The 26,701-nt window shown below is 39.4% G+C and overlaps 1 protein-coding gene across 2 annotated transcripts in view; it reads left to right on the top strand.

Moving 5' to 3' along the window:
* Positions 1-26,701, top strand: part of LOC149234392 (uncharacterized) — a 404,784-nt gene that overhangs the window by 81,850 nt on the left and 296,233 nt on the right. For both annotated transcript variants that reach the window (XM_089371822.1, XM_089371823.1), the window contains exon 3: positions 2,374-2,709. In XM_089371822.1, coding sequence (XP_089227948.1) covers positions 2,374-2,709 — 336 coding nt within the window. The remainder of the gene's footprint in view (positions 1-2,373; positions 2,710-26,701) is intronic.

Below are 26,701 nucleotides of genomic sequence, written 5' to 3'. Positions count from 1 at the left end.
GTTTCTTTTAACAAGTACAATTATGAAGACCGACACTAGTTACATTCTTCATCATATCTGCTACTTGCTGCCATGTAGAAATGAACTGCAATTTCACAACTCTCTGGATCCTCTCTCTGATGAAGCGGTACCCCATCTCTATATGCTTCAACTTGCCATGAAACAATGGATTCTCAAAAAGTTTGATGCAACTCTAATTATTGCAGTGGATCACTGTAGGTCCCATTTCAAGACCAAACAACCCTAGGGCATCGTGTGAAGCCATATGACCTCGCAACTCGCTAGATTCGCTGCCATGTACTCAGCCTCTGCCGAGCTAAGTGCTACATCTTGCTAAACCATGAGAGCACTGCTGAATTCAAGATGAAATAACATCCAGATCAGTGTTGCAGGGGAGCGCCCCCCCGATCCCGCTCCCAATCCGTGCTTCGGGCGGGAGCGACTCTGGAGTGCTCTCCCTAAAAAAAATTGCGGTCCTTGCCTTTTCAGGAGCGTTTAGCCTTTTTTGCAACTTTTTTTTTTGCAGTAATGTTGCAAATGCAATTTTTTTTCAAAGAAACAAATAAGTTTTGAGTCGGGCAGCTTAATGATCAAGCCTATGGCCCTAGTATTGATATGCGATTCATGGTAATGTTAAATTCTTAAAGTAAAAGGATGAAAATGAAGATTAAGGAGAATCCTTTTACTAAAATTTTCAACATTACCATGAAATGACTCAGGATATTTGAGAGTGGTTCCGACCTCATTGGATTTCATATGGAGAAAGTAGAATTTTAGATTTCATTCAAAATCCGGTAGACTTATCAGTTTTTTCAGGATTTCAGGATTGAGGGATTGCAATGTTTCCATTGAATTTTGTCATGTATTAGGGTATGGAACTTGTATTTAATCAAGAGCACCAATCCCTCTATGTACCTTGATGTTAGTGACATTGGTTGTCGAACTCCTCTATCATGACCCTCCTAAAAATGTACGCATCACTCAAACAAAATCTTGACTTGACATGCTATGCTTTTTCTATCTTATGTTAATGCTTAAAGGGTGATATTAATGACAAAGATCCCTATACAAATACAGAGGTAATGACAAAGATACCTCTGGATATTAATGCTTAGAGGGTGATATTAATGACAAAGATCTTGATTTTCTAACAAGACTAAAAAATTAGACATTTCTCGTGGTGGCAAGAGGCCCAAGCATAAGAAATAGATAATATATTTACTTGTCTCTTCTAGTTTCTAGTAGTTTTTATGACTATTGACTTTTTCATATTTATTATGATATTTTTTTAAACAATATAATGCACTGCGTAAACCCCCTATACTTAAAATATATGACAATTTAAGTTTGAAGTTGGCAATTATAACTCATTAGTAATGAATTATGAATATGATGCTTCATGAAAGTTGAAAGTTGTTTCCTTTGATTTCATTTTATAACATTTTATTTCATGTTAGATATTATTTGTTGTAATGGTTACACTTAGCTTACAAGTACAACTTTGGTGATCAATGATGATAAATGTTATATATTGAATTTTGAAAGCTTGAAACTTTAATATTGATGAATCATGAGACTCAATATGTTGTATGTTACTATGTTACTAACTTGTGGACGTGGTTGATGAAGATTATAACTTCTAGATGATTGTTGTTATATGGTTCAGTCTATGTTTTTTATATTTAATTCATCATTCTACATGTTTTTGTTGACATATATGTATCAAAATATAAAAAATATATATATTATATAAAAAACGCTTCGGGATTCGCTCCCAAACTGGGAGCTTCTGAAAATATCGCTCCCGCACCCATTTTCGCTCCCGCTCCCCACTTTCGTTCCTGCTCCCAAGTAACACTGATCCAGATATACTCTTCCTGCCCACTGCACTCCCAACCGAGTCTGTATCTATATAACCTTGCAACTGCACTCCACCAACTCTGACATAGTGGATGTAATGGTTTGAATGGTAATTTACTTTAAAATTTGAAGTAATAGAAAGCTTTTAAATGTATATGGGAAGATATGCCAGATGGCTTTTAGTGCAATTCAATGTTGGAATCTTTCTTTTTGTATGAAAAAAACTTGGTGTCTGCATTGGTGCTTGAAATAATGAGATAATGATAAAAGTGCGTCTTTGTTGGCACATGAGAGAGCTTTTGCTTCTAATAAAGTATTTAGGATGCTATAGATACACATCTCTATTTGCAAGGCAGTACATGGCAGGCTATAGGAAACTCTACTTTAGTCTCAATATAAATTTTTGTTAAGAACAACACAATCTAGTTGTGTTGTATTATTTTAAATTTTTGTTAGGCACAAAACGATCTAGTTTTTGGTTGTAGAATTATTTCTAATTTCTAATAGTGACAGGATGAGCTTGCCACTGGGCAAAGAAAGAAGTCAGTTCAAGTACAAGCTTTGGAGAAAAAGATATCTGTACTGGAGAAGGCCATTGAATTCAATCCTGACAGTGAGGAACTGTTGCTTTTTTATTTGGAGACATGTAAGAAACGAGATAACATTTCTGTTTTGATGCAAAGATGGGAAAATGCACTAATGCAACATTCGGGTAGCTATAAATTATGGAGAGGGTTTCTGCACCTCTGCCGAGGAGAATTTTCTTCATTTACAGTCTCAAATATGAGAAAGATGTATAGCCATGCACTTCAGGCTTTGTCTTCTGCACGCAATCAGCTATATCGGAAGGTTCTTTACTTTAATACTTCATTGGATCATTTAATTCATTTGATTTTAGAATGCTCTTGCAAGTCAGATTGGATATGCAGCAGAAGGACAAAAAAATTAACATTTAAGCTGCAGATATTTCTGTTTAGTGTGGCTATTTTTTATAAAACGCTTTGGTAATATGCAGTGCATTCAATGGATTGGCTATCCTCTGTTATATCTTTAACAACTTAGAAGTAGCATTGTCAAGAAAAAATTGGTTGAAATATTTGATGAGATGCTCAAATGGAGTCATAAAACTAGCTAGCAGTAGTTTATAGAAAGAAAGAAATAATAAATTATATCAAAGTCTGTAGATGATAAAAAACAGTGAAAAAGACTGAAAAATTACAAGCATATTGGATATATCTCAGTGGAGTGCCTAAAATATCTCTTCAGAAAAAGGCAGAACAATAGAAAGCGTTGACAAGCAATTTATGAAAAGTGTTGCCATGGCAACTACTATAGATGATGCAAGCTTGGACCTGTAGTGCCTTCTCTGCACTTGGTGTGCTGGTGTTGAGAACATAATTGACTTGAATTTGCAAGTTTGAAATGACAAGGAGACAGAGTCAATGGATGAATAATAAGTTGTTTGCACATCATTGAATAAAGAAGAGAAAGTAAAAGACACAATTGGAATTTTAGAACATCATTCACAATACAACGGAATTATCATGGAAGCTGTTTTCAACTCACGGTCTACACAATTTAAAAATGATCGACAGAGTGAAATTTGAAGCCCTAGGTGACTGCTGTGCTATGTTTCTCTTAATTAAATAAATCATATCTGAATTTATATGAGCACAGAAATAAATGTTTTGAAAATGCAACAATCACACATATAGTTGAAAAATGAACGGCGAAAGCATAAACATGATACACCGATAATTACACCCTCAAATCAGCTCTTCAGTTAAATATGTGAAGCTTATAGGGAAACCTCCACAAGGTGTCAAACTGACAGCTGTACATTATACACAAAAAATCGGATCTGCACTTAGATAAATTTACCTTTTAGGCAACTGAGAATCTGTTTGCCTGAATTGCTATACATTACTATAAGGTCTGTACTCTGGCTTGCTTCTCTACCTTGTCCCCTCTCCCATGCTCTGAATCTGCTCAACTGATCTCACTTGATCTCTTGAATCTTCTTGGTGCACATAAATATATGTATTCAAACACTCTCATCTTGTTCTATTTATGTTATGAGAGAGATAACTAATCTCCTCATTTCTAGCAACTAATTTACCCAATCTTAAAAACTGTTAAATTTGGAAACTAAGGCCAAACTCCACTTTGGACAGCTCATATGATGCAACTGATATTTTTATTGGATTCCTCTCTCCGAGAGGTGTAGGATTGATCTAAAGATCATCTCATTCTGACATGTACAAATGGAATTATGAATTTATTTCTATTATGGACAAATTGTCAAGGTCGGCCAGCAAACTAATGTAAGGTTCAGAAGCCCAAGAGTCACGTCTATTTATCGTCAACGTTTGCATATAAATAGAAGGTGCCTCTTCTGTTGAAATTTCTAAGTCTATCAGCCCACGGGGCTTTGGATTGACGGTGAGTGGGTGTGCTGTTAAGGCACTCCTTGCGATAGGTCACCGGTTCAAATCCCCCGTGGGTACTTAGGTTAGTCTAATAGATAAAAAAAAGAAATTTCCAAGTCTACCCGTTAGAAATTTATTCGGTATTCTTCTGGTTTATTTCTTCTACTTGTTTAAATTTGAACAAGTTATTTAAAACATATAAATAACGAAATAAACACAATACAGTCTCAACATATACAGATCATTAGTTGAAAGAAAACAAACACACAAGTGACACCGTTATTTTTGGACAAATGTCCCCGGAAAAACCCAATGCGGGAAAACTGGTGCAACTATTCTGAGGGTTTATTATTATGCAGTATTTCCTTGAGTACAACTGGGTGCTCTGGCTCACCCGACAGAGAAAAATAACCGGCAGCAATACCTCTCTATTCGGAAACAGGTATTCAGAAAACCTATTTGTTAATTTTAGGTATGTTCAATGCTTAGAGCAATTTATTTCAATTTTCACAGTTAGCTCAATATCTTTTCTAGATTAGCAATCATTAAAGTAAACTGTAGATAGAACATAAACATAAATCACAGAAGACAAGCCAAGACAAGAGGACACAAGATGTGGCGCTAGCCAGGGACAAACCCCAATGTGGGGAAACCCTTGATCAATTCTTCTTATATGTTCTTCAATAGTTCAGCAGAGAGAGAGAGATAGTACGTTTATAACAAAAGTCAACACTTTGACTTATCTAGATAAGAGCATAGATCATCTCTAAGAAGATGATACATGAGATTAGTTTAAGAGATGCTGCTTCAACTGATTCTCCAAGGTGACTCTTTCACCTATCATTGTGCTGCATTTCGTCATCATGCCGCATCTCACTGTGCTGCACCATGCTGCACCCATCATCACTACGCTGCATCTCATCATGCTTCATTAATCATGACTGTACCCATCACTGTACTGCATTATGTGCCATTGCTGCACCATGTTGCCATACTGACCTATGTGTTGGTTGCATCTTGCTTTCTTGTTGTCCCTAGCTTGCTTGTTGTCCCTAGCATGCCTGTTGTCCTTTGCATGCTTGCTGTTGCATGCTAGCTGTCCCTTGCATGCTAGCTGTAACATTGCATGCTTGGTGTATTTGCTGCTAAGTACCATACAACTGTCCCAATGTTAGTTAGTTGTCCTTTGCATGCTGCTCTCCTTCGGAGATAGATGCTCTCGCTGTTTCGACAGTTGCGGCAATTTCGGCTGCTCCTGGCAGTTCTGGCATTTCCGACAATTCCGGCTATTCCCAACAATTTCGGCAGTTACGACAGTTCCGGCTTTTGCTCTTTGCATTAGCTTTCCCCGCTGTTCCGGTAGTTCTGGCTGTTCCCGGCGTTTCTGACTATTCACCGCAGTGCCGACAATTCCGACTATTCCCGGTAGTTCTGGCTTTTCCTGACAGTTCCCAGTAGTTCTGGCATTTTCGGCTATTCTCGGCAATTTTGGCTATTCTCGGCAGTTTGGCAATTACGACTATTCCCAGCAGTTCCAGCGATTCCGGCTATTCCCGGCTATTCCGACTATTCCTGCAATTCCCGCTATTCTCGGCAGTTTCGGCTTCTGCCCTCTGGATTAGGGCAGCATTATCCCTTAGGAATCTAGGATCTCTCCTCCTACTAAAACCCAAAGACAAGTAGAGAGGAAGAGATCCCAAGTGTGTTGAAATGACTTGAAGGCCACCTCTATTTATACCAAAACGTTGAGCACAAGTGGGGTTTATTTGGTTGCTGGCCGACCTTGACGAATTGTCCCATAACACAAATAAATTCATATCTCCATGAATACTTATCGGAATCGGATAATCTTTAGATCAATCCTACACCTCTCAATGAGAGGGATCCAAGAAAAATATCAGCTTCCATTAATAAGATGACCCACATGGAGTTTGGACCTAGTTGCCAATTTTAACACTGTTCCACGAAACCCTCTCCAACGACTCTGAAGCACTGCGCTGGCCCTTCTGGCCTCGGCATCAGCCCCAAACCCCTCTGTGTTAGCCCTCTGAGGCACTGCACAGCCTCTGGGACCCTCTCCATCACTCCAGCTGCACTTTGCATGGATGACGCAGTCCCTCTGGTCTCTGCTAGGCTCTGCGTGGCCTGCTCTGGCTGCTGCTTCTCGCTCTCTGCTTCTGCGCTGGTCTCTTGGCACTGTCTCTGCCTCTCTGTCCAGTACTCACTGCCCCTCGCTGCTGATCACTAATTTGACTTTGCTTAGCAACCCTGCTTTAGCAAATCGAATGACTGATCACTCTGATTTATCTTCCAACTGACCCTCAAGCCTCCTCTTACACTTTTCTGGTTGGTCCTTCAACGACCGAGATTAAATCTCTAATCAATGACTAAGATTAGATTTGGCTTGATCCATGGATTTTGGAACCTTCTAACCCAGTTTTATATTAATACCCATTAATATTTTATTTTTCCTAAGTTTAGACTTAGGAACTCCATTAAAAATATTTATTATTTTAATATCTTCTAAACCGGTTAGAATCTGCCCAAACCATTTCTGGGTTTTGGAGATCTCATATGTTTTAGCTTCTCCACCAATTTTCATAGCTAGAGCACATCCGATGCTACCCCAAATCAACACTCCCTCTTAGCGACGACTGTGCTCTAGTAATACTTCTCTCTGAGCATTACTATGATTATTTGGCACCGGTACCTGTGCTTATACTAGGCCTCCCAGCGCAACATCCTCTGCACTGCTGTATCTTGTACTGCTGCCCATGGCCCTATCATTGCCACTGCTATATCCGTATGGCAGCTCCCTCTGCATTCGTGCTGCTACTGGTCCATCCTCCCAATACTGCATCCCCTTCTCATCATGCTGCATCGTGCTATTGCATACTGCTACTGCACTGCAACTCAATTACTAAGAAGTAAGTAACTGATTCACCCAACTTCTGACATCCTTGTCAAGCTAGAAACACTCCTGATGCTAAAGCTCTCTCTGCCGCTAACAAGTACTCCCTCTACTGACCTCTGCGCTGCTGCAACAACTCCCTGCATCTTGCACCGTTGCAAACCTCTCTGTGCCATCCTGCACCGTTGCAACACTCCCGTACTTCTTGCATTGTTGTAGTTTGCTAGCCTCGCGCTGCGCGGGGACTCCTGCACTGTAGCACTCTCTGTCGCTTCATCTGCATTCGTCTCTATCGACATCCGCCAGTCCTGCTACTCCTCTTTGGGGTTCCCGTAGCAAGGTACAATCCAAGAGGTTGGGTACCTCAAGGATCTTGCCCCTCATTACCTATAGTCTTCTTGACTACAACTCGATGTCTCCTCACCTCTTCTCTAGAGGTACATGAGCACTCATGGCACAATCGTCATCCTCCTCGACTTCTTTCTCCGCTTTCGCTGGCATTGCCTTAGAGTCAGACGCCTCTCCCTTGTTGTTATTGCTTGGACACCGGTTCACATCATAACCTAGTTCCCCACAGTGGAAGCACTTGACCTTGGAGAGGTCCTTCTTCTTCCTCTTCTCCTGCTTTCCCGCAGATGCCAGAGCCGCATCCTCTTCCTCTTCCTTCTTGATCCTGACCCCTTTGCTACTACTTCCCACCTTGCTCAGTCACCTGATCTCCTCTTGATGAAGAGCCGCCCACAATTCTTCCCAATCTGGAACATCCGTGCTGCCTAATATCCCCTGGATGAATGTCTCCCACTCCTTGGAGACTGCGTTAAGTGCTGTCCTTACCATCAACTCTTCATCCGGCATGGCTCCTATGGAAGTCAGCTGGTCCCGAACCTCCTTCAACCGACCGAGGAAGTGATCTATCTGCTCCCCTTTCTACATCTGGTATGACCTTAGCTGATTCTCAAGTAACATCTTCCTCTGCACGAAAGTATGTTGTTTCAATGTCTTCAAGGTGTCCCACATCTCCTTTTCCGTTTCCTTCTCGGCAATATGTTGGACCACATGATCCTTGATCCCATCAAGGATGATGCATTTTGCCTTGGTCGTTGCCTCCTCGTACTTTTCATTAGCTACTGGGCCATTATTCTCAAGGCAAAGCCCTTGATGCGATGTCTATCTAGAATGGACAAGATCATGGCCTTCCAGACCACAAAGTTGGATGTCTTGTCCAACTTGCCTTGATCCCTCAGCCCATTCACGACCATCTCGCTGCTCATTTGTTGACTCCCCCGAGTCTCTCTACTTCCCGCCTGGAAGTTCTCTATTGGTCTCCCTCTGAGTCCTGATTTCCTCTTGGAAATCCTTCTACCAATCGTCAAGTTTCCCCTCTTCGATCGTCTGTGCACCTGCAACACTGATCCGGATTCCTTGGCTAGAAACCCGCCTTGGCAGCGACTCCCTCTACCTTGGTTTTACCCTATTAGGTACTGTTCTGACCACAGTACCCACCGACTTCACTCCCGCAAACTACCCACAGCTTCCTATGCCCCAGCAACTGAAGGAATGAGCCTCTAGTCTCTGCGCAATCCCGACACTAGTAAAAACAATTCCCTCAGTCACTGTGTCAGCCCTCCTGGTCTCTGTGTGGCTCTGCGTGAGCCTCCCTCTGCCCACCTCAGCCTCTGTGCTGGCCTCTCTCTGGCCTGGACTGATGACGTAGTGCCTCTGCGTCAACCCTTCCTCTGTCGCTTTTGCGCTCTGCTTAGCTGATGCCTTCAGCTCTCCTGTGATTTGCAACCACTCTTTGATACCATGTTGAAATTTCTAAGTCTATCCGTTAGAAATTTATTCTGTATTCTTCTAGTTTTTTTCTTCTACTTGTTTAAATTTGAACAAGTTATTTAAAACATATAAATAACGAAATAAACACAATACAATTTCAACATCTACAGATCATCAACTGAAAGAAAGCAAACACACAAGTGACACCGTTATTTTTGGACAAATGTTATGAATATAATTCATAACAAGTGACATAAATAAAATTAATGTAAATATTAAATAATCAAATATTAATGAGGTTAAATAGTCATTAAGTGAAAAGGCATGTCTAAAAGACATGGCCATTCACGAAATGACACTTGCTTAAGTATATAAATGCGGGTCCTCATTGTAACATTCATCACTTATACATCTTATATATATTAATAAATTATTATTTTAAATACCTGTGTGTATTTTTACATTCAAGTTTCCAAGCTATCAGTTTTCTTGCTTCAGCCATAGTTTTTATGCTTCAGTGGTATCAAAGCCATGGCGCACAATATAATGATGCAAGTCTTTGAATGTTGTTTGCTGCACAATGTACCATTACGTTCACGTCTTGATTGCATCGAGCAGTGTTGTATTCAAAAAGCATTTTAGCGATTAGAAAAATCAATTGCAGAAGTTAAAGAATGTCGAAAGGAAATTAAAAATAAGGAAGATGATGAAGAGAAAAATGTGGAAGAAGAAAAAGAAGAAGAATTCGATCAAAATGTTGATAGTGTTGAATATAAGCATGATACAGATCAAGATGATGATTCAAATGAAGATGTTGATGATGATAAAATTGTAGCAATTGAGGAAGTTAAGAAGGATATTAATGCGTTAACAAAAGAGCAGCAAATGGAAGTTGTAATGAGTGATGCTCCAAAGTTAGTGGGGCTGCTATCAAAATTTAAGAATGGACTTGATAACTTGAAAATTGTTCAGGTTCTACTGCAGAAGGTGAAATGTAACAAAAATGTAACCAAATTAGGAATGAACTATTTGGAGGTGAAGCAGCGGTTGTTGCTGTGCTATTGCCAATCCATTGTTTTCTACTTACTTTTAAAAGCAGAAGGTCGTTCTGTCCGAGATCATCCTGCGATTGCTCGTCTTGTGGAGATACAAGATTTCTTGGATAAGATTCGACCCATTGACAACAAACTTGAGAATCAGTTTGAAGGAATACTCAAGGAAGACAACACTGATTCAATTGAGGGTGCTCCAGCAAAATCTTTTGTGGACTTTATCTCAGCTAAGGATTTTATGTCAGAATTCAAGACAAGTGTGGTTAAAGCCAAGTCAGATCAGTCTGTGCAGGATGGTGAAGATAGAAATAAATCATTGACAGATTCAGTCATGCCCAAAGAAGATGTTGTCAATGAAAAACTGTCATCAATGACCCTGGAGCAAGAGCCGCGCTCAGTTCAATGGTGCTTAACACATGCATTGGATTGCAATCTGTCATGAAAGAAGCTAATGAGGGTGGTAGTCCATCGTCTGCTGTGATGGAACAGTGTCAAGAGGCCATGTTTTCTCTTTATTATTTGATTCAACAATTTCCACACAATTTTGCTGCACAGGGTATTTGTGATGAGTCGGTTGAGTGCCTAGATCCTCATTCTGACGGCCCAACTGTTTATGAAATAGTTGCAAAAACAATTATAGACATTTTAAAGTCCACTGTATTTTCAAGGGACTGCACTATAGCTGTTGGCGTTAGTTTCTATGTCACTGCTCTGATATGCATTATTGAGCTAGAGCTTGCGCTATTGTTTTCCACTGCTATTTTTTGTCAACTGAAGTTCTTGCTGGCCATCAGGGCATACAGGCCTTCCATCAACGACCTGTCTGCTATGTCATTGCTGCAAGGTTGAACAAGCAGTGTCCGCGTTTCCCTGTTTCCCTGGCTTTGTGGCGTAGAAGACCAGCACTCCGTGACCTCCGTGATGCTGGTACTCTATTACTATGTCAAACGTTGTGGGTTAACGTCATTGGAGCCACGAGGTCACGGTTTTGAAGTAACATGGGTAGAGGAGAGGCCACGGTGTGACGCCGGGAAAAGCACGGGAAGGGTCACGGTCAATAGAGGTGACTCAAAACAGATCCGTTGGCTGCTTACTCTGCCATCCACTAGACCTACCCTCGAACCGAATCTCCCATAGCAAAACTGTCCGACACTTTTCCTTTTCACTGCAGTCAAAATGTTGCAGCCAATCGAAGTTCAGGTTCCGTCAACGGTCACGTGGTACCGCTTTTTTTAACAATGAAACTATATATATATATATATATATATATATATATATATATTGAATTATAGAATTATATTTTATTATAGTTATAATATATAGTTTCTAGTTAATTAATAAATTCTATTAATTAAAAAAGAAAAAAAAGAAAAAGAAAAGAAAAGAGGAATTAAAAAAAATTGAGTTATTAAAAAAAAATTGATAAAAAAATAATTATTAGAGTTATAAAAAATAATAATCCAAGGGAATATTGTTGATGGGCTACATGACGAGAGGATGGCCAGATTATCCAAATTATATACATCAAGGCGACAGACAATAAGTGAAGAAAATCCACAACGTTAAAGCCTTGAGGACAAAGCTTCCGAAGGGAAGGGCTATGTTATGAATATAATTCATAACAAGTAATTAAATAAAATAAATATAAATATTAAATAATTAAATATTAATTAGGTTAAATAGTCTTTAAGTTAAGTGAAAAGGCATGTCTAAAAGACATGCCCATTCACAAAAGGACACCTGCTTAGGTATATAAATGCTGGTCCTCATTGTAAACATTCATCACTTATACATTTTATATATATTAATAAATTCTTATTTTAAATACCTCATGTATTTTAACATATTAAGTTTCCAAGCTATCAGTTTTCTTGCTTCAACAATAGTTTTTATGCTTCAACAAATGTCCCCGAAAAAACCCAATGCAGGGAAAACTGGTGCAACTATTCTAAGGGTTTATTATTATGCAGTATTTCCTTGAGTACAACTAGGTGCTTTGGCTCACTCGACAGAGAAAAATAACTAGCAGCAATACCTCTCTATTCAGAAATAGGTATTCAAAAAACCTGTCCCACGAAACCCTCTCCAGGTACTCTGAAGCACTGCACTGGCCCTTCTGGCCTCTGTGTCAACCCCAAACCCCTTTGTGTCAGCCCTCTGAGGCACTGCGCAGCCTCTGGGACCCTCTCCGTCACTCCAGCTGCTCTTTGCGTGGATGACGCAGTCCCTCTAGCCTCTACGCTATCTCTGCTGGGCTGTGCGTGGCCTGCTCTAGTTGCTGCTTCTCGCTCTCTGCCTTTGCACTGGTCTCTTGGCACTGTCTCTGATTCTCTGTCCAGTACTTACTGCCCCTCGCTGCTGATCACTGATTCCACTTTGCTTAGCAACCTTGCTCTATCAAATCGAATGACTGATCACTCTGGTGTATCTTCCAACACTCCCTCAAGCCTCCTTTTATACTTTTCTCGTTGGTCCTTCAACGACCGAGATTAAATCTCTAATCAACAACTAAGATTAGATTTGGCTTGATCCATGATTTTTGGAACCTTCTAACCCAGTTTTATATTAATACCCATTAATATTTTATTTTTGCTAAGTTTAGACGTAGGAACTCCATTAAAAATATTAATTATTTTAATATCTCCTAAACTGGTTAGAATCTACGCAAACCATTTCTTGGTCTTGGAGATCTCATGTGCTTTAGCCTCTCCACCAATTTTCATTGCTGGAGCACATCCGATGCTACCCCAAATCAACATCTTCCTCATTTGCTCACTTCACTTCTCACACATCTCTCTCCCCTCACATGATTGGGTATAGATTTCTGGGTAGCCTCTCCACACATGTGAAGAAGAAGATAGTCATTTTCTGTTTTGGTTCTTGACCAACATTGACCGAATTTTAGGAAGGGTTTTGACTAGCGTTGAACCTGTTTGATTGCGTTTTTGTGAGGGAAATTTCTGTTTGGGCAGACCACATTTCTGGGCACAGAAATCGAGGCATTCCTTACTGTTTGACCAACGTTGGCTGCAGAGAATTGACCGCAGGTTTGACTTCTGCTTTGACCAAGTTTGGCTGTGATTTTCGGGACTGTTTTGGGCTGATTCAAAGGACTGTTGGAGGCCAAGTTGATTGGGTTTGAATGAACTATTTTGGAGGTCAAATTCTGCCATGTTGACTAGCGTTGACTTTCCGGTTAGGGCTGCCCGTGGCTGTTGTTTGACTGGACAGATTTCACTTTGATTGGGCAAGTGAATATTACATATTGTACTCTTTCTCTCTGCTGAACTTTTGAAGAATAATAAGAAGAATTGATCAAAGGGTTTCCCCACATTGGGGTTTGTCCCTCGCTGGCGCCATATCTTGTGTCCTCTTGTCTTGGCTTGTTTTCTACTGTTTTATTTATGTTCTATCTGCATTTACTGTCATGTTGATGTGATTGCTAATATGGAAATTGATATTGGGCTAATAAGAGAATTGAAGTAAATTGCTCTTAAGCATAGAACATACCATTGTTATCTAAAATTAACATGGTATCAGAGTTGAGGTGAAGACAAAGCCCAAGCAAAAGTGAAAAGAGAAATCACTGAGAAGAGCAATCACTGAGATTTGTTGGACAAGGACAAGAGTCAATGGCCTCCACATCCTACTTCAAATTTGATGACAAGCTTCATGATAAGTCTGATTATCATGTATGGAAGATGTCTTCTGATTTGACTTTAGAAGAGCAAGATGTTATGGGCTATGTGCAAGGAAAGATTACTGAACCTCTTAATGCACCGGCTGCTGCTAAGACAAAGTACAAGAAGGGTGAAGTCAAAGCAAAGAAGATCATCAGGGATTCTATTCTTAAGCATTTAGTTGCTTACGTCTCCGATTTGAACACATCAAAGGAAATATATGTCAGGTTGGTTGGCATGTTCAAAGCTAGCAATGCAAACCAAGTTCTCTTTCTCAAAAACAAGATGAAGGATATAAAGAAGGGAAGAGGTTCAGACATTCAATCCTACTTCATGAGGATTACTGAGATAAAAAATGATCTTCTTTCGATTGGAGAAGCTATTGTTAATAGGGAGCTTACTGTCATCACCCTTGGAGGATTCCCTCGTGAATGGCATGTGTTCAACACTACTATTCTTAACAACAAAAGGATTCCAGGGTTTGAAGAATTGCTGACTAGATGTTCTCAAGAAGAAACAAGGATGATGGAACTAGATATGCCTTCAAATAGGAATGATCCTACTGCATTCTCTGCTCATGCTAAAAAGAAGAACAACGCAGGTTCAAAGAAGCAATGTCAAGGAAGACTGGGTTTCAAGAATGGAAGGAAGGGAAGATGCTTCATTTGCAACAAGTTTGGCCACTATGCTAGGGAATGTCCTAATGGAAGGGATACACCTCATGATGATGACAACCACCAACAACAATCAAAGTAATGGCAGGTTCAACAATAGAGGAAAAAGGAATGCTCCCGCTTCTCAACATGGAAATGGTCGCCCTCCCAAGAGATGAAGAAACACCAGGTATTATGAATCTAATGTTGTTGATAACAAGCAAAAATAATTTTATCTTATATCTTCCCTCTCTATTGCCTCTCCTTCAGATACCTTGGGAAATTGGTTGATTGATAGTGGTGCCTCAAGGCACTTCACTAGGTATAAGGAAGCTCTTTCAAATCTGATTGAAAAGAATACAAATTTGGAAATTATCCTTGGAGACAATGCTATCTATCCTGTGAAGGGAGTTGGGAATGTTACTCTTCAATTGAATCAAGGTAACGCTATTCATCTACAAGAAGTACTATATGTACCTGATCTAAAGAAGAACCTGTTCTCCGCAACGGAGGACAAAGGATTCAAGGTGACATTAATCGATGGAAAAGTACGTGTGTGGAATAAAAATTTCAAAGATGCATTTACACTTGGATTCAGGGTTCATAGTCTATATCAAGTTGGAGGAAGTCCATTGGGAGCTATGTCTTGCGACAAATATCTTCAATCCGAATTATGGCACCCGAGGTTTGCCCATTTACATTATAAGGCTCTACCCGATGTGAGGAAGATGGTAATAGGTATGCCCGAATTTAAAGTAGAACATAAAGGTGTTTGTCAGGGATGTGCCGAAGGAAAGCATACAAGGGGACCATTCCCCTCTAGCGATAGTAAGACTACCGACATATTGCAATTGGTTCATTCTGTTCTATCTGGTATGATGCCCTAAACCCTTTGGGAGGATATTTATATTATGCTATCGTTGTGAATGATTTCTCTCGCAAGACTTGGATTTATTTCTTGAAGAAGAAGGACAAAGTATTCTCATGGTTCTGTTCTTTCAAAGCTTTGGTTGAAAATCAAACCGGGAGGAAGATCAAGATACTGAGGACTGATAATGGAACCGAATATGAATCAAATGAATTCAATGACTATTGTAGAGAAGTTGCCATTAAGAGGTAGACTACTACCGTATACACTTCCGAGCAAAATGGTGTTCCTGAAAGGAAGAATCGTTTTATTATAGAAGCTACTCGTGCCATGCTTCATGATCAAAGCTTTCCGAAGTTCTTATGGGCCAACGCTGCAAACACTGCCGTGTATGTTCAAAGTAGATGCCCTCATCAAGCGTTGGACTCCAAAACTCCCGAAGAAGTTTTCACCGGTAAGAACCCTGATGTTTCTCACTTTAGAATTTTTGGTAGTCCTGTATAGAAAAGAGAAGCAAATTGGATGCTTCTGGGAAGAAAGGAACCTTTGTGGGCTACAATGAAACTTCTAAGGCATATAGAATCTATGTGCCTGGTCAAAGAGAAGTGGAGATAAGTCATGATGTCACCTTCGATGAGGACGCTGCCCTTGGGAAGATTAGTCGCCTTCCTATTTCAAGGAAGGAGAAAGAAGCAGATTCAAGAAAGTAGGGAGAACCGCAGGATGAGCCGATGCCCGATGCTGAAGGACCAACGGATCCCATAGATCAATCCCCTCATGAGCCCTCCTCCTCAAAAAGGATACCATCATGGCTTAGGGAAACTCTCGAAGATGCTGAGAGACATGTTGCACCTAGGGGAACATTTCGTGAAAGTAAGAAGCTGAATAGGTACCAAGGGTACTTAACTCCCACCATTGTTCAATTTGAGCCTTGCACATTCGAAGAAGCTGTGAAGCACCAAGTTTGGAAGGGTGCTATGAACGAAGAGTATGATTTGATTGTGAAGAATGATGTCTGGGATGTGGTCCCTAGACCCAAGGACAAATCTGTTGTCACCTCGAAATGGATCTACAAGATCAAGCATGGAGCTGATGGAAATGCTGAAAAGTTCAAGGCTAGATTTGTTGCTCAAGGCTTCTCTCAAAAGGAAGGTGTGGAGTTTGATGATATATTTGCACCTGTTGCCCGATATACCACCATCCGTTCGATTATAGCCCTTGCTGCCTCGCAAGGACGGAATCTACATCAGATGGATGTCAAGACCGCCTCCCTACATGTTTCAATTAAGGAGGAAGTCTATGTAGAACAACCCGAGGGGTTCTACGTTCAAGATCATCATACACATGTATGCAGGTTGAAGAAAGCCCTCTATGGATTGAAGCAAGCTCCCCAAGCTTGGTATGAGAGGATCGACAACTATCTGATGAAGCTTGGATTTTCGAGAAGTGAAGCTGATCCAAACCTTTATTTTAAGGTTGAGAATGATAGACCTCTCATCTTGGTACTTTATGTAGACGATCTCTTTTTGACTGGTGCAGACCTTCTTATTCATATTTGTAAGAGGGAGTTGGCTTCCGAATTCGAGATGAAGGACCTAGGATTGATGCATTACTTGCTAGGGTTGGAGGTTTGGCAAAAGCCAGGTGAGATTTTCCTTTCTCAAGGAAAATACATTGTGAAGCTACTTGAAAGATTTGGGATGGGGGACTGCAAGTTCGTGACTACTCCGATGGAACTTAACTTCAAGAAATGATGCTGAAATGTTGCTGGGCCCGATTTGGGAAATCCTTTGAGTATCGTCAACTTGTCAGGGCCCTGAAGTTCTTGGTGAAATCCCGTTCGGACGTATGTTTTGCAGTGAACACATTGAGTCAGTTTATGGTCGAGCCTCATCACATTCATTGGATTGCTGCCAAGAATCTTTTGAGATATCTTCAGGGCACAATCACCTATGGATTGAGATACACTGCCGGGAATGTAAGGCTCCATGGTTATTCTGATGCTGACTAGGCTGGCAGTGTGGTGGATTGTAAAAGCACATCTGGATGTTGCTTCTCTCTAGGTTCTGCTTCGATATCTTGGATGAGTAGGAAGCAGAAGTCGGTTGCTTTGAGCACCGTTGAGGCTGAATACATTGCTGCTAGTATGGCCTCTTGTGAAGCTGTTTGGTTGAGAAAGCTCTTTAGTGAGCTGTTTAGAGATGTGCTGGATACCACCATGATCTATTGCAACAACCAAAGTGGGATTCGTCTTTATGAGAATCTCGTGTTTCATGACCACTCCAAGCACATTGATATTTGGTACCACTTTGTCCAGGATATGGTACAACGAGGAGCAATAAGGCTCTATCATAATGGGACTGATGATTAGGTCGTAGATATTGTTACGAAGCCCCTGGGGAAGGTCAAATTCTTAACCTTCCATGAACGACTTGGAGTCGTGGAGAGATCCTCTTATGAGGGTCCCGTATGAGATGGATGTTGAGCTCTGGGAGCTCCGGGGGACTTGGGGTACTTGTTGGAGCGATGAATGACCATAGGGTGAGTGGTTCACCTTCCCCTAGTGGTACGCGATGTACAGGGTGAGTGGTTCACCTTCCCTTGTGATACTCCATGTTGAGATATGCATAGGCTGAGTGGTTCAACTTCTCCTATGGCATATGAGCAGGATGAGTGGTTCACCTTCTCTTGCCGATACATCCTACCCATGCAGTCTAGGACTCATGGGAAGTACCTCTCATCTGGCTAATGAGTAGGGAAATGATGATAGGGACCATAGTACTATCGATGGATGCATCGTGCACTACCGTACTCCCTATGCTAGGATGTTTGATAGTGATCTAGGATCAATGGAAACTGACTTCGGGTCAGTGGAGAGTAGTATGATACACTCTCAACCATTGGAGACTGACTTTGAGTCAGTGGAGAATGGTATGATACATTCTCGATCATTTCTTCTTCATTATTTCTTCACGGTTGAACAGAGCAGCGCAGAGAAAGGATGACAAAGATGGTACTGATTGTCAGATGCTTTGGTAGGTGGAGTTCTTCCTAGTTGAGAGGGAGTGTTAAATTTGGCAACTAGTGCCAAACTCCACCTTGGACAGCTCATATGATGCAGCTGATATTTTTATTGGATTTCTCTCTTTGAGAGGTGTAGGATTGATCTAAAGATCATCTCATTCTAACATCTACAAATGGAATTATGAATTTATTTCTATTATGGACAAATTGTCAAGGTCGGCTAGCAAACTAATGTAGGCTCAAAAGCCCAATAGTGACGTCTATTCATCCTCAACGTTTGCATATAAATAGAAGGTGCCTCTTCCTCATTTTCTCACTTCACTTCTCACACATCTCTCTCTCCTCACATGATTGGGTATGGATTTCTGGGCAGCCTCTCCACACGTGCAAAGAAGAAGATAAGTCATTTTCTGTTTTGGGCGTTGACCAGCATTGACCGAATTTCAGGAAGGGTTTTGACCAGCATTGACCTGTTTGACTGCGTTTTTGCGAGGGAAATTTCTGTTTGGTCTGGCCGTGTTTCTGGGCACAGAAATCGAGGCATTCCGTACTGTTTGACCAGCGTTGACTGCAGAGAATTGACTGCAGATTTGACTTCTGTGTTGACCAAGTTTGACTGTGATTTTTGGGAGTGTTTTGGGCTGATTCAGAGGACTGTTGGAGGCCAAGTTGACTGGGTTTGACCAAGCTGTTTTGGAGGTGAAATTCTGCCCTGTTGACCAGCATTGACTTTCTGGTTAGGGCTTCCTGTGGCTGCTGTTTGACTGGACAGATTTCACTTTGATTGGGCAAGTGAATATTACATATTGTACTCTCTCTCTGTGCTGAACTTTTGAAGAATAATAAGAAGGATTGAGCAAAGGGTTTCCCCACACTGGGGTTTGTCCCTTGCTGGCACCATATCTTGTGTCCTCTTGTCTTGGCTTGTCCTCTACTGTTTTATTTATGTTCTATCTGCATTTACTGTCATGTTGATGTGATTGTTAATCTGGAAATTGATATTGGGCTAATAAGAAAATTGAAGTAAATTGCTCTTAAGCATAGAACATACCATTGTTATCTAAAATTAATTAATTTACCCAATCTTAAAAACTAATTCCCAAATCTTAGCAACTAATCTCCTTAATCCCAGCAATTTCTTTATCTCAACAATTAGGTGTATTGTTAAGATTATGTCAAATCTAACTCACTAATATTCTATGCAAACTTGGACCTGTAGTGCCTTCTCTGCACTTGGTGTGCTGATGTTGAGAACATAATTGACCTGAATTTGCAAGTTTGAAATGACAAGGAGACAGGCAATGGATGAATAATGAGTTGTTTGCAAATCATTGAGTAAAGAAGAGAAAGTAAAGACACAATTGGAATTTTGGAACAACATTCACAATACAGCGGAATTATCACAGAAGCTGTTTTCAACTCGCGGTCTACACAATTTAAACATGATCGACAGAGTGAATTTTTAAGCCCTAGGTGACTGCTGTGCAATGTTTCTCTTAATTAAATAAATCACATCTGAATTTATATAAGCACAGAAATAAATGTTTTGAACATGCAACAATCACACATATAGTTAAAAAATGAATGGCGAAAGCATAAACATGATACACTGATGATTACACCCTCAAATCAGCTCTTCAGTTAAATATTTGAAGCTTATAGGGAAACCTCCACAAGGTGTCAAACTGACTGCTGTACATTATACACAAAAAATCAGATCTGCACTTACTCAGATAAATTTACCTTCTAGTCAACTGAGAATCTGTTTGCCTGAATTGCTATACAGTACTGTAAGGACTGTACTTTGGCTTGCTTTTCTACCTTGTCCCCTCTCCCATGCTCTGAATCTGCTCAACTGGTCTCTCTTGATCTCTTGAATCTTCTTGGTGCACCGTGCACATAAATATATGTATTCAAACACTCTCATCTTGTTCTATTTATGTTATGAGAGAGATAACTAATCTCCTCATTTCTAGCAACTAATTTACCCAATCTTAAAAACTAAACCCCAAATCTTAGCAACTAATCTCCTTAATCCTAGCAATTGCTTTATCTCAACAATTAGGTGTATTGTTAAGATTAAGTCAAATCTAACTCACTAATATTCTATCATATCTAGAATATTTCGTCTAGATATCTGAGACTAGGAGAATATAGGAAATTTGTGTTATGAATATAATTCATAACAAGTAAATAAATAAGATAAATGTAAATAATGGAATATTGATTAGGTTAAATAGTCATTAAGTTAAGTGAAAAGGCATGTCTAAAAGACATGCCCATTCACGAAAGGACACCTGCTTAGGTATATATATGCGCGTCTTCATTGTAACATTCATCACTTGTACAATTATATATATATATAATAAATTATTATTATTAAATACCTCTGTATATTTTTACATTCAAGTCTACAAGCTATCAGTGTTTATGCTTCAGTGGTATCAAAGCCATGGCGCACAATATAATGATGCAAGCCTTTGAACGTTGTTTGCAGCACAATGTGCCTTTACATTCACGTTCTGAATGCGTTGAACAATTTAGTAAAATTCAAGAAGCATTTCAGTGATTAGAAAAATCATGTGCAGAAGTTTCAGCATGTGTAAAGAAAAGTTATGCAGAGGAAGACAATGAAGAAATGAAACTAGGCAAAGTAGGGGAAGAAGATGAACAATATCATGAGGAAACTAACAGTCTGAGATTTGAAGGCGGTGAGGGTGATGTGAGTATTTCTGCTATGGTTGTCTCCATTCAAAAAGTGGAACTGAAAGAGCCTGAATCTGGTCCAATTAAGGTGGTGCCAGTTACTGACAGCAATGATGTGGTATCTATTCCACTACATGATTCCACAACCACTACCATATCTGAGAATGCAAGGAATGCTTAGGCTTTGCAGAATGCTGAAGAAGAGCGGGATAGAATGGTCAGAGAAGCACATAACTGTGCCATCGAGGCACAAAATAAGACAAGAAATGATGTAGTTATGACTATCCATGAGTTCCTGTTTTCACTTGATATTGACAATATCAACTTGGTTAAGTTGTAGCGTTACATGAAAGAAAGCAAAATCATTCATAAGCTAAGTAGCTATGTGGAGAAACATCTTCTTCCAGAGGGTGAACTTTTGCAATCTCAGCATATTGTAGGTTGGAATGTTGGAGTGGGAAGCAACGCGCTATCTAGTTTTCACACATTGGCAGATTTTCTTCTTGCATTAACAAATGTTGACAATGATGGAAGGATTATTGGTTCAAAGACAACCACAGCTAGTCTAGAGGAACATAAAGAAGGATTCCTTAAGTTTTTGATGCTTGATGCAGACAAGCTTTCTGCAGAGATGGTAGATCAAGCCCACATTGTTGTTTTGGCAGGTGGAACACTTCAGCTAGTGAATGAGATAAAGGAACAACTATTCCCTCACCCACTACCAGATCAACTGCACTTATTCTCTTGTGACAGTGAATGTGTTACCATTGATCGCTGCAATTTTACTAAAGAGCAGTGGCTTGAGTTCGTAGAGCTTGTAGGATCCCAAATAGAGGTGCATGCAGTTGTGCTTGACTTGCCTACTAAATTATGCATAAGCAGGGCAGTAAAACGTACTGAACACAATTAGGACTTACAACATGAATTTGCAATGAATATCGTATTGAATTTATCCAATTTTTCCAATGTAGTTTTGTTGGCTTTTAAGATTTATGCAATGGTTAGAAGTGGATCCATAGCTATTGCAGCATCAACATTGGAATCCTTGTTAGATCTGATGGCAGGAGGGATTCTATGGTTCACACATCTGTCAGTGAAGAATATAAACATCTACAGGCACCCAATTGGGAAACTATGGTTACAACCTGTTGGGATTATTGTATTTGTTGCCATAATGACAACTCTAGGATTCCAGGTGCAGATTGAAGTTGTTTGGACATTGCAGCAATACACAACCTTTGTTCCGACTGTCGACGAGTCAATTGGCATAAAAGGTTGCATTCCCCTTCCGTCAAGCGACCCGTCCTCCGTTAAACGGTGCAGGTTAATCAGTGCATCAAAAGCGACGTATTTTCAGTCAAGGGTCAATTTGCGTGTCTTGCGTCGATTCACTCAGCATGATATGTATATGGTGTCGAGCGTCGATTCACATGTAATACAAGCCTCTGCCGCTGTCCACGCCGAAAACGAAAACGTATTAGACTTCTCCCCGATCCCGGTTGTCATCGCTTTTTCCCCAACAGTCCAAACAACCATTGTACCCTTCCATACCCTTGTCGTCAGTGAATCGTGTCCCCGCGTCTGTGAAGCGTGGTCCTAGCCGTCTGTCGTGTCATTTAGTGGGCAGCGTGAATCTGTCGTACGTACGTTTGGTTTTTGGTTCAGATATATATATTATAGTTATTTATATATCATATAATTATATAACATATATATTATAATTATAATTTAATTAATTAATATATTTTAATTAATTAAATTATTATTTAAAAAAAAACAAAGAAAATTCTTAAAAAAAATTCTTAAAAAAAAAGGAAAAAAACAACAACCTTGGACTCAAAATAGAGTTACTAGCGAATTATAGACACTGAGCAATTAGTGACAGAGACCTTCCATCTTTCATATGCCGAGATGACAACCACAAAGACAATTGCCAGTGATATAGCTTTGAGGACAAAGCTTCTGAAGGAAGGGGCTATGTTATGAATATAATTCATAACAAGTAAATAAATAAGGTAAATGTAAATATTAAATAATCAAATATTGATTAGGTTAAATAGTCATTAAGTTAAGTGAAAGGGCATGTCTAAAAGACATGCCCATTCACAAAAGGACATGTCTAAAAGACATGCCCATTCACAAAAGGACACCTGTTGAGGTATATATATGCGGGTCTTCATTGTAAAATTCATCACTTGTACAATTTTATATATATAAAATAAATTATTATTATTAAATACCTCTTGTGTATTTTTACATTCAAGTCTATAAGCTATCAGTTTTTATGCTTCAATTTGACTTTTGTTTTTATTTATTTAATTAAATTACAAGATGGTATTATTTCCCACTTTTACTTAGTGGTCACTAGAAGTTGCCTCAAACTACTTCTCACACCCTCACACCTAACCTTTGCAAGAGGTTCTTGTTTGAGCTATATTTCTTAACACAGAGTTCGATCTATTGCCAATATAAATGTCTCTACTTGTAATGATTATTGTGATGTACATAAATATACTTTTTATTTTCAAGGAAAACCTTGTGGGGAAACTCTTGAGAAATTCCTTGCATTTGTGGATGGTATGCAGTTCAAACCTGTTGGCACTGATTTGCAGACATTGAGTGAGGCATGCAACAAAGGTAGCCAACTCGAGGAATCAACCCCAAGATATCCTGCATGATGGTCAAAGCAGTCAACCACTCAAGCTAGCCATTGATATTGAATGAAAAAAACAATGACTAATAATAATGATTAATAACTAGAGGTTAAAACCTTTCAGATATGTGGCTGGTGAATGATATTTATACCATCACAAGAGTCTTGTAAATTATCAGTCACATATATGTGTGTGTGTTCCTTCCCCTCTCCTATTTTTACTGAATGCTTTTATGGCTTTTGGACAAGTTTGTTTGTAATAGTGGCATTAGAACCTGTTACCACTATTTTTAGCATATATATATATATATATATATATATTTTGTTGCTCAGTATTACCTCACTTGATGATGCAGGGCAGATTGATGATATTTATACCATCACAAGAGGTTTTGTAAATCATCTCAGTTGTATTTTTGAGAATGAAGATTAGTGAATTTGATTTGAAGACCATCACCAATTGATGCTCCTCGTTGTATTGATGCTAATGATATATGGCACGTATTGTAACTCCTCTCAGTTGAGGAGATATGGGCAATCAAAGGTCAAGCCCCCATCCAGTGATTAAAGTCCCCAATACCAAGATGATGTGGCATTCCATCATTTGATGACCAAGGAGGAGTTTCATTAAAAAAATTGAATTAAATCATTATGATCAAAATAATTATGGGGTTTTGGGGTTCATGTCAAAGTTATTTTCAATTACATCTCCTTATGGATAAGTCAGCATAATTATCTGTGGGTTTCTTGGCTCCAAGTAATTTTCAAAATCAAATTTGAAAATGGTTCCCTCCAAAATTGATCAAGTCGCCTTACACCCTCAAAAAGCCTCCACGTCTAGTATAAAAAGGAACCCATCTAACCTTCATATGCATTAATTCCTAAGTAACCTGACACAGGGATTCCGGATCTTGAGGGGAGGCCCCCAAGATCTAAAAGATTGAAATGGATCTTGGGAGGAGAGACCCCCAAGATCTGAAAACTTGCATTGCCAGAAGAAAAATAGGAGAATGCCCAATAAACAAAACCACAAAGAAACTTTTTATTAAAACCCACTGATCTGGATTTAAACAGGAACGCAATAAAATACAAAGATAACCATAAAGACAGATATGCAGCGGAAATATTACTTCATTTCATTACTGTAATATACTGAAATATGCTTACAAACAGAAATGGAAATAACCAGCTAGGGCGATGGTAGCTTATCTCTGAGAAGAGATGTGGTGGCTACATGCCTCTGAACTGTTTTGAACTGTGTTACAATGAGGCTCGAAGGCCTATTTATTGTTGAGAAACAATGGAAAACCCTTCACATTCCAAAACCTAACCCTAGAAGATGAAACGCCAAATTGTGGGCCCCGTTTTTGGGTAAGTTGGTACATCAACTTCCCGGGGTCGCGAATTGGTCGTATTATCTCCGTTTGACGCGCATGATAGCCCGTTGGAAAGATCTCTCCGAGGACTACGACAGAAAAGACGATTTTTTGAAAGAAAAATCGTTGGCGGTAGATTTCCCAAAAAACGTCGTTTAGGGCCTCAAAACGGCTCCGGAAGTTTAGGACTCGAAAAACTGCTAAAAATAGTAAACTGCCCTATAATTAAGGAAACTAAAAAATTGAAAGGGACAGTTGTGGGGGTCTAGATGGGATAGGTGGGTGGCCACCAACATCCACCTGGATCATACCATCACAAGAGTCTTGTAAATTATCAATCATATATATGTGTGTATGTTCCTTCCCTTCTCCTATTTTTACTGAATGCTTTTATGGCTTTTGGACAAGTTTGTTTGTAATAGTGGCATTAGAGCCTGTTACCACTATTTTTAGCATATATATATATATATATATATTTTGTTGCTCAGTATTACCTCACTTGATGATGCAGGGCAGATTGATGATATTTATACCATCACAAGAGGTTTTGTAAATCATCTCAGCTGTATTTTTGAGAATGAAGATTAGTGAATTTGATTTGAAGACCATCACCAATTGATGCTCCTCGTATCGATGCTAATGATATATGGCACGTCTTGTAACTCCTCTCAGTTGAGGAGATATGGGCAATCAAAGGTCAAGCCCCCATCCAGTGATTAAAGTCCCCAATACCAAGATGATGTGGCATTCCATCATTTGATGACCAAGGAGGAGTTTCATTAAAAAAATTGAATTAAATCATTATGATCAAAATAATTATGGGGTTTTGGGGTTCATGTCAAAGTTATTTTCAAATACATCTCCTTATGGATAAGTCAGCATAATTATCTGTGGGTTTCTTGGCTCCAAGTAATTTTCAAAATCAAATTTGAAAATGGTTCCCTCCAAAATTGATCAAGTCGCCTTACACCCTCAAAAAGCCTCCACGTCTAGTATAAAAGGGAACCCATCTAACCTTCATATGCATTAATTCCTAAGTAACCTGACACAGGGATTCGAGTGTCAGATTTGGACACGTTGACCCCCCGGAACAGGTCACGTAGGATTTGTTATATATATATATATATATATTAAAAATTACATATTTCTTATACAAATTCTCATTAATTATACAAATTCATTGATTTCAAACATAGATCTTCATCTAGATGTTAGTTTTACTGTTTTCAAAGTAACTTAGTAACATTATAACATGCATCATTGCATAGTACATACAAAATTCAAATACATGTCACTGTCACATAAATCATAAATGATAAATCAATGAATCATAAATTCTAAATACATAAATGATAAATCATAATACATATTCAATTCATCAATGATCCAATAGGAGAAAGACAAGATAGTAAGATAAAGACACTGACAGCTGTAGTTTTCTCATTAAGTCATCAAATCAAAATGTGTTACGTAGGTAGTGCAATGCCAATGGCAAATAGAAATAGAAAATATAAAACAACTACAGATATACAAGCCTCAAGGCAATAGGTAGCCCATGACTCATGAGTCATCAATCCTCATAGTCATCATCAGAATCATCATCAATGTCCTCATCATCATGGTCACCACTACGTTCCTTTGCATCCTCCTCCTCCCCTGTATCCATAGACGCCTCTGCATCTGTTGGTGTGGAGGATGACCCCTCTACAATAT

Source organism: Pinus tabuliformis, chromosome 8, assembly GCF_031772625.1.
Source record: "Pinus tabuliformis cultivar Carrire ecotype Pingquan chromosome 8, CPIR1, whole genome shotgun sequence".
Taxonomy (NCBI): Eukaryota; Viridiplantae; Streptophyta; class Pinopsida; order Pinales; family Pinaceae; genus Pinus; species Pinus tabuliformis.
This window is presented reverse-complemented; position numbering and strand designations above follow the sequence as displayed.